The sequence below is a fragment of the Zootoca vivipara genome, chromosome Z (assembly GCF_963506605.1).
Source record: "Zootoca vivipara chromosome Z, rZooViv1.1, whole genome shotgun sequence".
Taxonomy (NCBI): Eukaryota; Metazoa; Chordata; class Lepidosauria; order Squamata; family Lacertidae; genus Zootoca; species Zootoca vivipara.
In genome coordinates this window covers 30,848,755-30,861,827 of record NC_083294.1, presented here as the reverse complement: position 1 = coordinate 30,861,827, position 13,073 = coordinate 30,848,755, and the positions used below count along the sequence as shown (strand labels likewise).

The 13,073-nt window shown below is 40.6% G+C and overlaps 1 protein-coding gene across 2 annotated transcripts in view; it reads right to left on the bottom strand.

Moving 5' to 3' along the window:
• Window positions 1-8,771: 8,771 nt before the first annotated feature.
• Window positions 8,772-13,073, bottom strand: part of XPNPEP2 (X-prolyl aminopeptidase 2) — a 29,453-nt gene continuing 25,151 nt past the window's right edge. For both annotated transcript variants that reach the window (XM_035113290.2, XM_060270243.1), the window contains 4 exons: window positions 12,647-12,706; window positions 12,054-12,130; window positions 11,087-11,185; window positions 8,772-10,465 (listed from right to left, as the gene is read on the bottom strand). In XM_035113290.2, the coding sequence (XP_034969181.2) occupies window positions 10,271-10,465; window positions 11,087-11,185; window positions 12,054-12,130; window positions 12,647-12,706 (431 nt within the window). In that variant the 3' untranslated portion in view covers window positions 8,772-10,270. The remainder of the gene's footprint in view (window positions 10,466-11,086; window positions 11,186-12,053; window positions 12,131-12,646; window positions 12,707-13,073) is intronic.

Below are 13,073 nucleotides of genomic sequence, written 5' to 3'. Positions count from 1 at the left end.
TGTCTCTCTTCTGGAAACAAGAGACTCACATGGGTGCCTCTCCCCCTGAAAACACAATAGTGTGACCCTTGCTGTGGTGGTGGTGGTGTGGGTCTTTGGAGCACAGGGATTGTTTGGAGAGCCAAAGGAAAGGATTATCTACTAACACTTCCATATTTATTTCCATTTTAGCCCACCTTTCCTCTAAGGCAGAGGTGGGGAACCTTTGGTTCTCCAGATATTGCTGAATCACAACTCCCATCAGCTGCACCACACATGCCCAATGGTCAGGGGTGATGGAAATTGCAGGCCGGCAACATCTGGAGATCCAGTGGTCACCTGCACCACCTGCTGTAAGGAATTTAGCAGGTGCTCCTCCCCATTTCATCTGCACAATAGCTGTGAGAGGTAGGATAGGCTCAGAGAGAGTGTCTAGCAGCTGAAAGTCACCCAGTCAGCTTCATGGCTGAGTGAACTCCAGCCTCCAAAGTCACATTACATCATGGGCTTTGTAGTCTTTTGAACAGCTTAAACAGGCTGCCACAATCTAAGTGTGACGTGCTGAAGCCAAGTGAGCATGGTTTCGCACTCCCAGGATACTACATTTTGACACAAACTCCATTCTGAGCAGACCCCCTTCCAGACAATTTTTTTAATGTGCCTTCATGATGATTTTTGCCCATTATGCTATTAGGGTGGTCATGTGCAACAGCAATGGGTTTAGGGGACTGTAGGTTGTTCTGTCCCCGTCCCCCCCCCCCCAACGGGTGCTGAGCTAAGAGGGCACATCATCATACCTATATTTAAATGGGTACCTACTGAGAAGACCCAGAAAAAGGCAACTGTACCAAAATGAATTATTGTGAAAATAAGAAATCTTGGGTGGGGAGTGGGGGTGAGCCAAATTTTGTCCTCACTCAGGGCACCATATTACCAAAGTCCCCCCTCCCCCTGTGTGCAATCTCACTTTCGATACTGTTTTTCACCTGAAAAAGTTTTTAGGTGATCAAACTGCTTCATTTCTAGTCAGTACATATCCCGTAACTTAAAACCCGTAATTTTTAATGCCACAAATGGAGTTTCATGGGCTACTTCTGTTGCACTATTGCTCCTCTGGACAGCAATAAGGTGGTAGCATTGAAGATGCATCACAGAGTAAACTAAAAGCAGAATAAATACAGCATTAGTGCATGATTATTGTGCCAAGAACATGTTACAGAATACACCCAGACTAAAACAATAGTCTGGCAGCAATATTGGCCAGCATAGTAGGACATGCTGAATTTTTCAACTTTCAAATTCAGCAAATGAGAGGTGCTAAAAGGTTGTAACATCACTTGGGAATTCAAAAGATGCTTTGGTTATATTAAAGTAATTTAGTTTTGCTTGGTAAGTGAATTGTAAAATTGTAAAAAATGATTGCCAAATACTTGCATTTGTTTGTTTGTTTGCATTACCTGACATTTTCAGAAGGTAAAATTAAAATTATTTGATTTTCTGAAAGCAGTTTATGCTTCTTCATCACATGTAGATTTACCAAGCTAAACGTCTAGTCACAAATAAAAGCAGATTTGAATTCCTCACACCCAAAAAACGTAGTTTTAAAACTCCTCACTGAAGAAATTCACAAAATTAAGTTTAACCCCCTAAAATGTCATGCTCTATCTGCACAGTAATATACACAACCCTGCCGTATGCGCTTTGTGCATGTGTTTTGTGTGCGCCCGTGTTATGCACTCCGTGTCGCAGCTGCTACTGCGACCATCTTATTTTTCCTCACAATGAATCTCTCCCACAGAAGATGAGTATGACCTTGATGATTTGAAGCAGCAAGCTCAAGCAATAAAAATGAAATCCAACAAAGTGGATGAATAATAGTCGCAGGCTGAAAGCAAAAGAGGGATGTCTTTTAAAAGGGGCGGGGGCGGTGGAGAGGAAATAAAAGAGAGGGAGAAATTCATTACAGTCCAGCCCTGCCAAGGAGGTTGTAGGTGCACACAACATACAAAACGTTATGGGTCTGTGTGACATTTGCAATCCGGCTTCATGCAATGTCAAGAATGAAGGATGCACGCTGCTCACATCAACAGATACTGGAATAATTAGTGCTTTATTTTAAAAAGAGTAAAGAGTTTCTTGTCTTTGCAAGTTATAACAGTGTACCATGCCTCCAGGAAATACACGTGTAGTTGACATTTTGGCTTTTCCCACACTGTACATTTATTATGGAATTTTGTGTTTTGTTCATTTGCTTTTTTTTTTTTAAATAAATCTTTATTCAATTTTTAAAAAAACCACATACATAACTAATGAAAACACATACATAACTAAGGAAAACAAAAAACAAAAATAATAAGAATATTCAAATTATATACATACACAATGAATTTATAAAAGAAAAAACAAAAACAAAAAACAAGAGGGAAACATAAGCAATATTGTCACGAATAAAGTAAAAAGAGAAGGGGAAAAAAAAGACAAAAAAAAGTACAAATAAAAATCACTTCCTGTTATTTACAGCACGCGTTTCTTTGTTTCCTCTCTTCTTCTTGCTGATCCTCCTAATCTATTCCACAGCTCATTTTCACTTTATATTTAATTTCTTCTCTCCTTTTAAATTCTAGTCTAGGCACTTCACTAAATTAATCTTTATATTTTCTCTCTCCATATACTCTTGAACGTACTTCCATTCTTTCATTATCTTTTGTCTCGGAACGTGTCTAATTATTGCCGTTAATTTTGCCAATTTTAAATATTCAATTAGCTTCTCCTGCCATTCTTGTATCGTAGGTAAGCTAGCCCCTTTCCATTTTGATGCAAGCAATACCCTTGCCGCTGCACAGGCGTACAGCAGGATATTCACTCTATCTTTTGGTATATCCAATGGAGTCATACTCAGGAGAAAGGTTTCAGGGGTCTTTTTAAATGTACATTTTAAAAGTTTTTTTAACGCCTCATATACTTGGTTCCAAAATTCCGCCACTTTAGGACATGTCCACCAGCAATGATAGTAGCTCCCAATTTTATCCTGACATTTCCAGCATTTCCCCTCCCCTGTTTTATAATATTTTGCGATCTTATCCGGGGTCATATGCCATCTATAGAACATTTTCAAGATATTCTCCTTAATTGATATACAAGCTGTAAATTTGGCGTCGAATTTCCACAATTTATCCCATTGATTTATCATAATCGGCCTGCCAATATCCGATGCCCATTTTATCATGGTATTTTTTGTAAGCTCATCTTTTAACTCCCAGTCCAATAAGAATCTATAAACTTTTCCAAGTATTTTTTTTTTCATTATCTAAAATAATTTCTTGTAATTTAGACTTTTCTTTGGAGAACCCAATTTCCCTATGTATCTTGAAAATGCTCTGTACCTGGCAATAATGTAACCAACTGGCGCAATGTATTTTAATTTCTTCATATGATTTTAAGTTGAGTTGGTCCTTATCTTGTATCAATAAATCTCGGTATGTGGGCCATTTTTCCTTTATTGGGTATCTGCTCATCGCTGTCATTTCGGTGGGTGACGCCCACCAAGGGCTGTATGGCTCCAATAGCTGTTTAAATTTGAGCCAGATCTGGTACAGGGATTTCTTGATAACATGATCTTTAAATTCTCTTTGATTTCCTTTTTCCTCCAACAGGAGGTAGGCGTGCCACCCTCTTGTGTGTCTAAATCCCTCTAGTTCCAACAATTCTCGGTTCTCCAAAGTCAGCCATTCTTTTATCCAGCACCATCCGGCTGCAGCGTAATATAATTTTAAATCAGGGACCCCCCACCCTCCTCTTTCTCTAACTTCTGTCAATAATTTAAACTGTATCCTGGGTTTTTTGTTTGCCCAGATAAATTTGCTTAATATTCTTTTCCACTCGTCGAATATTTCCGTTTTTCCTATTATGGGTAGCATCTGGAAGAGGAAGACAATTTTTGGGAGGATCACCATTTTAATCGCCGCAATTTTCCCGAGAGGGACAAGAATAATTTGTCCCATCTACCTAGATCCTCCTTTATTTCCTTCCATAGTTTTGCGTAATTGTTTTCGAATAAGTTAATATTATTTGGTGTTACTTCTATGCCTAGATATTTTAATTTATTTACGATTTGCCATTCTGCCAATTCTTCCAACTCCTTAATTTCTTTTCCTCTTAAATTTTTAATCATAATTTTTGTTTTTTTGGCATTAACTTTAAATCCAGATACTCTCCCATAATTCTCCAAGTTTTGCTTTAATTTAAGTATTGACTCTTTGGGGTCCTCCAACATGATTATAACGTCATCCGCATAAGCCTTTATTTTTATTGTATGCTGCTTAACTTTGATGCCCTTTACTCCCTCATCCTGTTTGATCTCATTTAACAGATATTCAATTGATAATATAAATAATAGAGGCGAGAGTGGGCAGCCTTGTCTTGTCCCCTTACCAATATCGAACTTTTCTAATATGTTTCCATTCACAATTAACTTTGCTGATTGATTCTTATAAATGGCTTTTATACTTTGTAAGAAATTGCCCTTGATACCCATCTTTTCCATAGCGCCTTTCATGAACTCCCATGATAAGCGATCAAAAGCTTTTTCAGCGTCGAGAAAGATAAACGCCGCTTTCTTTCCCGGGTTCCAATCCAGGAATTCTATCATATTTAGAAATATCCGTATATTATTTGCAATTTTTCTCCCTGGCAGGAACCCTTGTTGGTTTTGGTCAATTATTCTATTTAATATCTTTTTCAATCTTTCTGCCAATATGTTTGCATAAATCTTATAGTCGACGTTTAATAATGATATAGGCCTAAAATTTGCCACATGTACTTCTTCTTTTTTCTCTTTTGGTATTAAAGTTATGTATGCTTCCTGCCAGGATTGCGGAATGTTGTCTTCGGTTAGTGCTTCATTTACCAATCTCCAATAAATCTCTATTAAATCTAACTGAAAGGTTTTATAGTGCTGACTTCCCAGCCCATCTGTGCCGGGGGATTTTCCTAATTTCATTTTGGCGATTGCTGTTTGGATTTCTTGTTTTGTAATTTTCTTATTTAGGAATTCTCTCTCTTCCTCATTTATAACTTTCCCTTTATAATTTCCTAGATATTTCTTTATCTCCCCTTTATCCTCTGGCCCCCTCTCATATAGATTTTTATAAAATTTTGTCAAACATCTATTTATGTCCTCCTTTTTTGTCCAATTTCTCCCTTCATCTTTAACACATGTTATAATTTTCTCGTTTTGTCTTTTCTTCAGTTGCCACGAGAGGAGTTTACCTGTTCTATTACCCCATTCAAAATTTCTTTGGTTGAGCCATTTAAATTCTATTCTCAATTTCTTGATTAACTACACTCTCCAGTTCTTTCTGTAAAATTTTTATTTGGTTCGCCAATTGTTTTTTGATGGGTTTTTAACTTGTTCTTTTTCCTTTTCTTCTATTCTCTTTTTAATTTCCTCTATCCTAGCCTTCCTTTCTCTTTGTTTCTTTCCTTTCTGCTGAATGTATAGACCCCTTATAAAAGCTTTGCTAGCGTCCCATATTGTTGTTAATTTTGTCTCTCCATTCATGTTAGATTCAAAAAATTCTTTCAGTAGTTGTTTCATTCTTTCTACAAATCCCTCATCCCTCAACAAATCCTCATCCAGTCTCCATCTCCTAGTACCATTTTGCCCATCTTCTATTCCCACCATCACTGGGTTGTGGTCAGTTATCAGTTTAGACATTATTTCACATTTTCTTATTTTGGGGCAAATACTCTTGGTCAGCCATATCGCATCCAATCTCGCTGCTGATTTTTTAGCCAGGGAGTAATGTGTGTATTTTTTCCCCGTTGGGTTTCTCTCTCTCCATATATCTATTAAATCATAATTTGCTGTTAAATCTAAAAAGCTTTTGGGTAATTTCCCACCTTTTTTCCTCCCCGTATTGGTTCTGTCTAATTCCTTGTTAGTTACTCCATTTAAATCCCCTGTCAAAATCAATTCTTCCCCATTCCAATTTTCTCCCACTAATTTTCCAATTTTATCAAAGAATGCTGATTTGCAGCCATTTGGTGCGTATATGTTGACCACCAATATTCTCCCACTGTTTAAATGTATTCTTGTTCCAACCACCCTTCCTTCTTTATCTTGAAATGCTTTTTCCGCTTTAAATTTTGGATTTACATATGTTACCACCCCCCTCTTATTTTTCTCGTCCGCTGAGATGAATTCATTTCCCAATCTCTCATTTTTTAGGATCCTTTCGTGCTTGCGGGAGATATGCGTCTCCTGCAGGCACATTATGTCCCAGCGCCCTTTCTTCAATAGATGCTCTATTTTATTCCTTTTCGACTTTTTGTTCAAGCCATTTATATTCCAGGAGATCAGATTATACATGATTCTTTATTTAGATATAAGGGAATATAGAAATATAGAAATCAAACAGCTATTCCTGGTTTTCCTAAAATAAAAGGAATGGCTTCTTGTTTTGTTGTTTTTAACGGCAGACTTGTTTAGGAGGTTAACCGAGGAGATCAAAAGAAATCAAAAGAATTAGAGAACTAAAGAAAAATCGTAAATCTTAAATCATAAATCACAACATACACTTTAAAATACTGTGTCCCTTTCCTATCTTCCTACTCCCTCAATTTTCCCAATACTGTTTCTTCCACTTCACTTCCTATCTGGTCTTTCGATAGTCAATGATCTTTTCAACCCGTAACCTCTTTCCCTCCCTCTTCCTCTTCGCCCACTTCGTTCTTTAATCTTCTTAAAAATTTGTCAGCGTCCTCTGGTGTTCTGAACGTCTTCCTTCTTTCCTTGAAGACAAAAGTCAGGCCTTCTGGGAACTCCCATTGAAACCATATGCCTCTTCTCGTCAGGGCTTCGGTTAACTCTTTATATTTCTGTCTTTTAAGGACAAACCTTTTAGGTACCTCCTTAAATATGGCCACCACTCTTCCATCTATTATTAATTCTTCCTCCTTTTTCCTTTGCAGGATTCTATCTTTTAATACTCTTGAGTTTAAGATGACCATGCAGTCACTTGGTCCTTTCCTGCCTTTTGCTTTATCTGTCCGTAATCTGTAGATTTTATCTATATCAAATACTAGGTCATCTTCTTTTACTTTTAACCAGTTTGCCAGTTCTTTGGTAATTCTTTCGCTCAGATGTTCATTTTGTGTTTCTTGCACACCTTTTAATCTTAGCCACAGGGATTTCTGCTTCATTTCTAATAAAGCTACTTGGTCTGCTAAGTTCTCTTGCATCTTTTTAATGTTCTGTCTTTCCTTCTCTTCCTCATCGCGTAGCTCTTTCATTTCTTTATGGTCTGTCACAATTTTCTTAATGGATTCTTCTTGTTTATGAACCTTGACATTTAAGTCTTTCATTGATTTATCTAATTCTTTATTCTTCCCATAGAGTTCTTTAATTTGGCCAGACATTTCCACTATGAACTTAGAATTGCTTTCGATCTTGGCCTCCACTGTGTCTAGCTTTTCGTTCAGTGTTTTGTTCATATCTGTAATAAGTTGTTTATGTGATGAGTTCATTTCTGCGATGAGCTCCTTGATATCAGCTAGAGCATCATTTTCCTGTGTAAGGGATTGTCTTCTTGGTGGTTGGGCTTGAGTTCTTTTACTTCCCATTTCTGGCTATTTTGAGTGTTATTTTCTTGGCAAATATTTTTAGCAGATATTCTTGGCAAATATTCTTGGCAAATATTTCTTTCTTAGCCCTTTATCACTTGTCTGCGGGGAGTCCCCTTCGCCCCTAAGATTAAGAATCCATGGGGGGGGGGGAGTCACACAGTATTTCGGAAATTGCCTTGGGGGTAGGGTTTAAGAAGATAACTTAGTCCTTGATTTCTAGATTAAAATAGTATAGTTACACACAGTTCATAATTCAGAACCTCCAGCAGATGTCGCTATTTTATGTTGTGAGCTTGGGGGGTTTCACTTCTCCCTTTCCGTGAAGAAGGCGGAAGCTCTGACTCTGCAGTTCTAACGGCGTTTTTAGATCTTATCCGCCATTTTCCCTCTCAGTCCCCTTTCTCTCTTTCTCTCTTTCTTTCCTGTCCACCCCCGCGTCCTTCACCACCTCTCCTATTCTGTCTCTTGCGTCGCCTCCTCCCCTCTATGTAGTGTTCTTTTAGATCTCTTGAAGTTTTACCTATTACCTTCACCGGCGTGATTTACGGTTTACGGAGGTCGCGGTAGATTGTTAAGTTACACGCTTCTCAGATGGTCGCAGCCTCTGATTCTGTTGTTTCAAATTCACTTCTTTCACTCCCGACCCCTTTTTCCTGTGAAGCGCTTTCACTCTTGCCGCTTTCGGCTATCTACTGAGTGCTTAAAAGGAGTCCCGTTTGTAGCAATCTCCCTCCGCGTCTGTAAGTAACTCACCGACTTCGCTGTATCGACCTGGGTTCCAGCAAGGTTGATTTGGAATCCTTTTACTTTTCCTCCCTGGTCGCCCTCTTAAGGTCTCTTTCAGTCGGGGTGCCAAGGGTGCTCGCTATTGCGAGTTTCTCAGGACGCCTCCTCAGCGCGACCGTGATCTATGGCGTCGGCTCCTCTTCGTCCTCTCCACCGAATGGTGCCGGGACGAAGTTCTGCCTCCTCGCCAACTTTTTATTAATCGGAGAAGGACCCGCACTCTCTCCTTTCAAGTTGGGGTTTTTTGGCGTCTTAACCCCCCCTTCGGGCCGATCGCTGAGCTAAAAACCGCTCCGGTTTTGCGGAGCTTTGTTTTTTCGTGACTCGTCCTCTAGCGCACCCTGGCCGGAAGTCTCAGCAATTACTGTGCTTCTGTGGGCGTTCATTTGCTTTTTATGGGACACCTACATGACGCCATGATAAAAATATGCTCCTCTCATGTTTTGGTCCATTCGCCCTCCTCCCACCTCAGAAAATCGGACTTTTAAAGCATAATGGAATTGCTGTGCATTTTCCCCAAGTGCAGATGGTCTACTGCACAGCTATTTTGTCTGGTTATGCCCTGTATGGGTTGCTCTAAACATTTCCTTCTCAATGGTCCATCTTTCCTCTCTAGGAATACACTTTAACCCGTTCCTTATCCAAATAGCATTGTTTTCAGATCTGTTTCTCTGTCCTCACCCCCACCCCCAAATTGCAGCAGGGCAGAGATCATGATCGTAAGTGCAGTAAGAGGGAAGAAAATATATGACATTTGATCTGTTTGCAAGGTGGTTTTATACAACAATGAATGTTTGTCCCGCATTCATCTTGATTTGCTTGCAGGTGTTTATGCATCTAGCTAATCATTCTTTCAAGCCACACTTTCAAGGCATTTCTCTATTGCTTTTCAAACTGCAAAAAGTCTTTTTTTAAAAGTGGATTTATTGAGCAAAGGCAAATGAACTCTTAGACCCACTTTAATTGCACAAAACTGAAGTTACAATATGCACTTGAAATTGGGCTTATCCACATCTACCTTTCCTCTGTTCTTCCCAGGAACAGTCCGTGCTTTAAAGCTTCATGTCAAAGCACCTGTTTTTGTTTTTGCTTAGGAGCTTTCTCTGCAAAACCCCCCATTCTTTTAAACCTCAATTGGAGAAAATGGCAATCCACAGAAAATCCAAATTGATGTTTTCCCCAGTCTGGTGCCCTCCAGATGTTGTTGGACAACAACTCCCAATTAGTCCCAACAAGCATGGCCAGTGGACAAGGGATTGTGGGAACTGTAGTCCAAAATCTGGAGGGAACCAGGCTGAGACAGCCATAGATGCTCCATGTTAGTTGGTGAAACGTGAAGAAGACAATCCCTTAGCAGATAGGCTGCTGACTCAAGGGAATCAAGTACATTATTTCCTCCTTTCGGGTTTTTCTTTTTCTTTGGGGCTATATATACTGCTGTATATATTGCTGATGTCAAATAGGGATGTATCTTTTTCTGTGTGCCGTATTTACATACAGATGTATTTCCCCCCCTTAACTAGGGGGGAAATGACACTGACACATAATGCAGTAAGAATGAAAAAGGGCATCAAATGAACTTTCAGACATGGACACCCCAGGTCCTTCTTTTTACGGCCTAACAGCAGAACCCTTTAATGGATATAGGTATAGATGAGCACAGATTCTCCAAATTCTCAGAGTGGACTGGATCTCTGTAGATCAAGGGCTTTCTGCATATATTTTGTCCTGTAAGGAGGCTTGATGGGGAGGAGGCTTTGGAAGCAACAGCATCCGGCAGCCATAGATGGCTGCTAACTGTAGGCTAAGTTTGGAGGAGAGGCAGGCTTAAGTGCAGTGATGTGGACCAGTGAGGTGGTATAATGCCCCAAACTCAGCCCTACACCCTAGGCAGAAGCGTAGAGGTCAAGGTGCCTACAGCCAGGGTACTTAGGGATGTTGTCAGCAGGTTGGTGTCAGAAAGGGGCTCTGTGTTCTGCTCCAGCCACAGGTATTCCTCATCCAGGTTGCGTCTCTGTAGCTCACGGCCGATGTGCTCACGGATGGACTCATAATACCTGTTGATGTATTCGATCTGTGGGGGGCGGGCGGAGTGGGAGACAGAGACAGAGAAACAGAGAGATGGAACACTGTGTTTGGTGTGGCAGGTTCCTCCCCTCTGCACCCCCCTGCTCTCTTTACCCACCAGGCTTTTGCTAGAGATGCTTGAGGATTTTAATCGGTCTGCCATTTTAAGCAAACAAATCTAATTCATACACCCTGGGCCCTTCTTTGGTCTGTTTCAAATTGTTTCACTGGGTTTTAAATATTCTATGAGTGCATGTTTGCAACCCGCCCCAGACCTTACGCTGAAGGGCTGGTGAGAAATCCTATTAAATTAAATAAATACCAGTTCACAGATCGAGCACAGTTCTCCTCTAGCTTTTGCGCTTCTCCAAATTTTGCAGTTCTTGGCTCAATATACCAAAATGCACACAAAAGTGCATGTTTTAGATGCACACCAAATGCACGTTTTTTGATCATTCATGTACCCCTGTCAGGGCAAAAATGCATATTTTAGGATAAAGTGCATGCAAATATGATGTTAATTTTTGTATGTGTTTTCTTAAAAAGTGCAGATGGGTGTAAAAATGGGCTGGAATGAATGAACAATGCCAGAAACAGATTGATCTGCCCACCCTTAGCTTGCACCCACCTGATCCGAGGACAGGAGGTTCACATCAATGAGGTTCCGTTCATAGGGCACTAGGGACACCACCTCAAAGGTCAGGTAGGGCTCTTCAGAAATTTGGTACTATGGCAGACAAAGAAAGAAGGCGGCTCACATTTTTTGAGCAGTTGCATCAATTTTGTGAGGTTGAGTTTTGCATGCACATTCTCTCTTCTGTAGAACCAAAGGGCAACTCAGACATATGAACAAGCCAAAAACCACTCAGGGGTTCCTCACATACTACTACAGTCCTAATGAAAATTACACACTGCATTTACTTTTCTTTTCTTTTAAAAAAACAAAAACCCATGCTCATGGTTTGTCATGACACCTTTTTAGATTCACATCTAGTCTGGCCCTTAGTGAAGTCTGTTCACATATATAATTGCCAGTCGTCAAGTTATAGCATGGGGAAGTCAAATGTTGTCCATACACGACTGAGTTGGCCCCAGGGAAATCCAAGGCATGATGGGGTTGTCCCCCACCATCCTATGGGTGACAATGACCACCTACCCTTGCCCTGGATATTGTGTTATAGCAGGTATGAAGAACCTGTGGTTGCCCAGACGTCTGACCCTGCCATCATGATCAACTGTCAGGGATGATGGGAGTTGTATTTTTTGCAGCCAAAAAGGCTCCCCTACTGGTAATAGTTCCCCCTTGTCCTCTTTCTATGCAATTGGTCCTGGATTAGGGTCTGCAGTCATTTCACACAAAGGATAATTATAAATGCTTCCCCCCCCCCTTGAACATGCAGAAAGGTCCTCCTTAGAATGGGAAATGGGAATGAAAGTGACTTTGAGAAGGACTCCAAATACCTTAAGGCCTGACCTGTATGTTGCAGAATCTCTACCTCTTAAGGTTACAGCTCACAGTTTGTACAGAAAATGTGCTGCAGGTTGTCCCGTAGCCACCCATTAGTGACCCATCAAAGGCAGAGAAAGAGCATCACCTTGGTCTTTGCTTCCACCACAACCGCAATGTCCTCCAGGCGGATCCCAAACTCACCATCCTGGTAATAACCTGGCTCTGGAGAGAATGGGGCAAAGGAGAGGGGAGGCAGAGAAAGAGTTCAGAGTGCTTCTGTGCCTCCCCCTCCCCACCAATCTGGTAAATCTTCTTACTTCATTGCCCAAACCAGTCAGGCTGTTTATTTAAATGAGACCCTTTTTAGCAATGCAAATTCCTGGGTGCAAATCCAGAGGGCGGTCTCACGAAATGGGCTCTGAATGACAAACACGTTGCAATAAATCTTATTAGACTGAAACTGTGAACTGCTTTTACTACAGACGCACTAAGACTTTTGGTAAACATGCACATTATTGTGATTTCATGTATTTTAAAGAACTGCAAAAATCTCATTTCTGCTCGCTGTGACAGGCCAACACAAGTACCCCTCTAGAATATGGTGTAGTGAATGAAACATCTAGCAGTTCCCAGATACAAACTCCAGAAAGAAAAAGAACCCCTGCCTGCGATTCAGAAGGGGGAGGGAGAAGCAAGGCTTGGTGGCATCAGAACCAACAAAGATCATGTGGCACTTACCTATGGAGGTGAACATGCCTTTTTCCAAGGGCACATTGTTGGCCTGAAAGCCCACAGGCCCTAAAGGTGAAAGGATCAGTTATTGCTATCAGAAAACCAGCCCAAGAGATTTTGCCACCCCTACTGAACCATGACCTCTTCCCCTCTTATGCAACGAAAACCATTTCACCAAAGCTACACAACCCCTGCAAACAGACATAATATCATGAGAAATATCGGTTTTCGTTTTTTCATGTTAAAACTCCCCCAAGTTTCTGGTCCTGAAGATTACAGAGATCAGCTTGAAAGTATCCTGATAGGATTGAGCTTAGTTAAATGTCCATAGTATATCTGCAAGGAAGGAGGACGGGGAGGAAATTGGAACAAACTCTGGTGACACCCCCCCCCCCGCTTGGCAAAGCTTCAGTAACCTGTGCAAATCACTGCC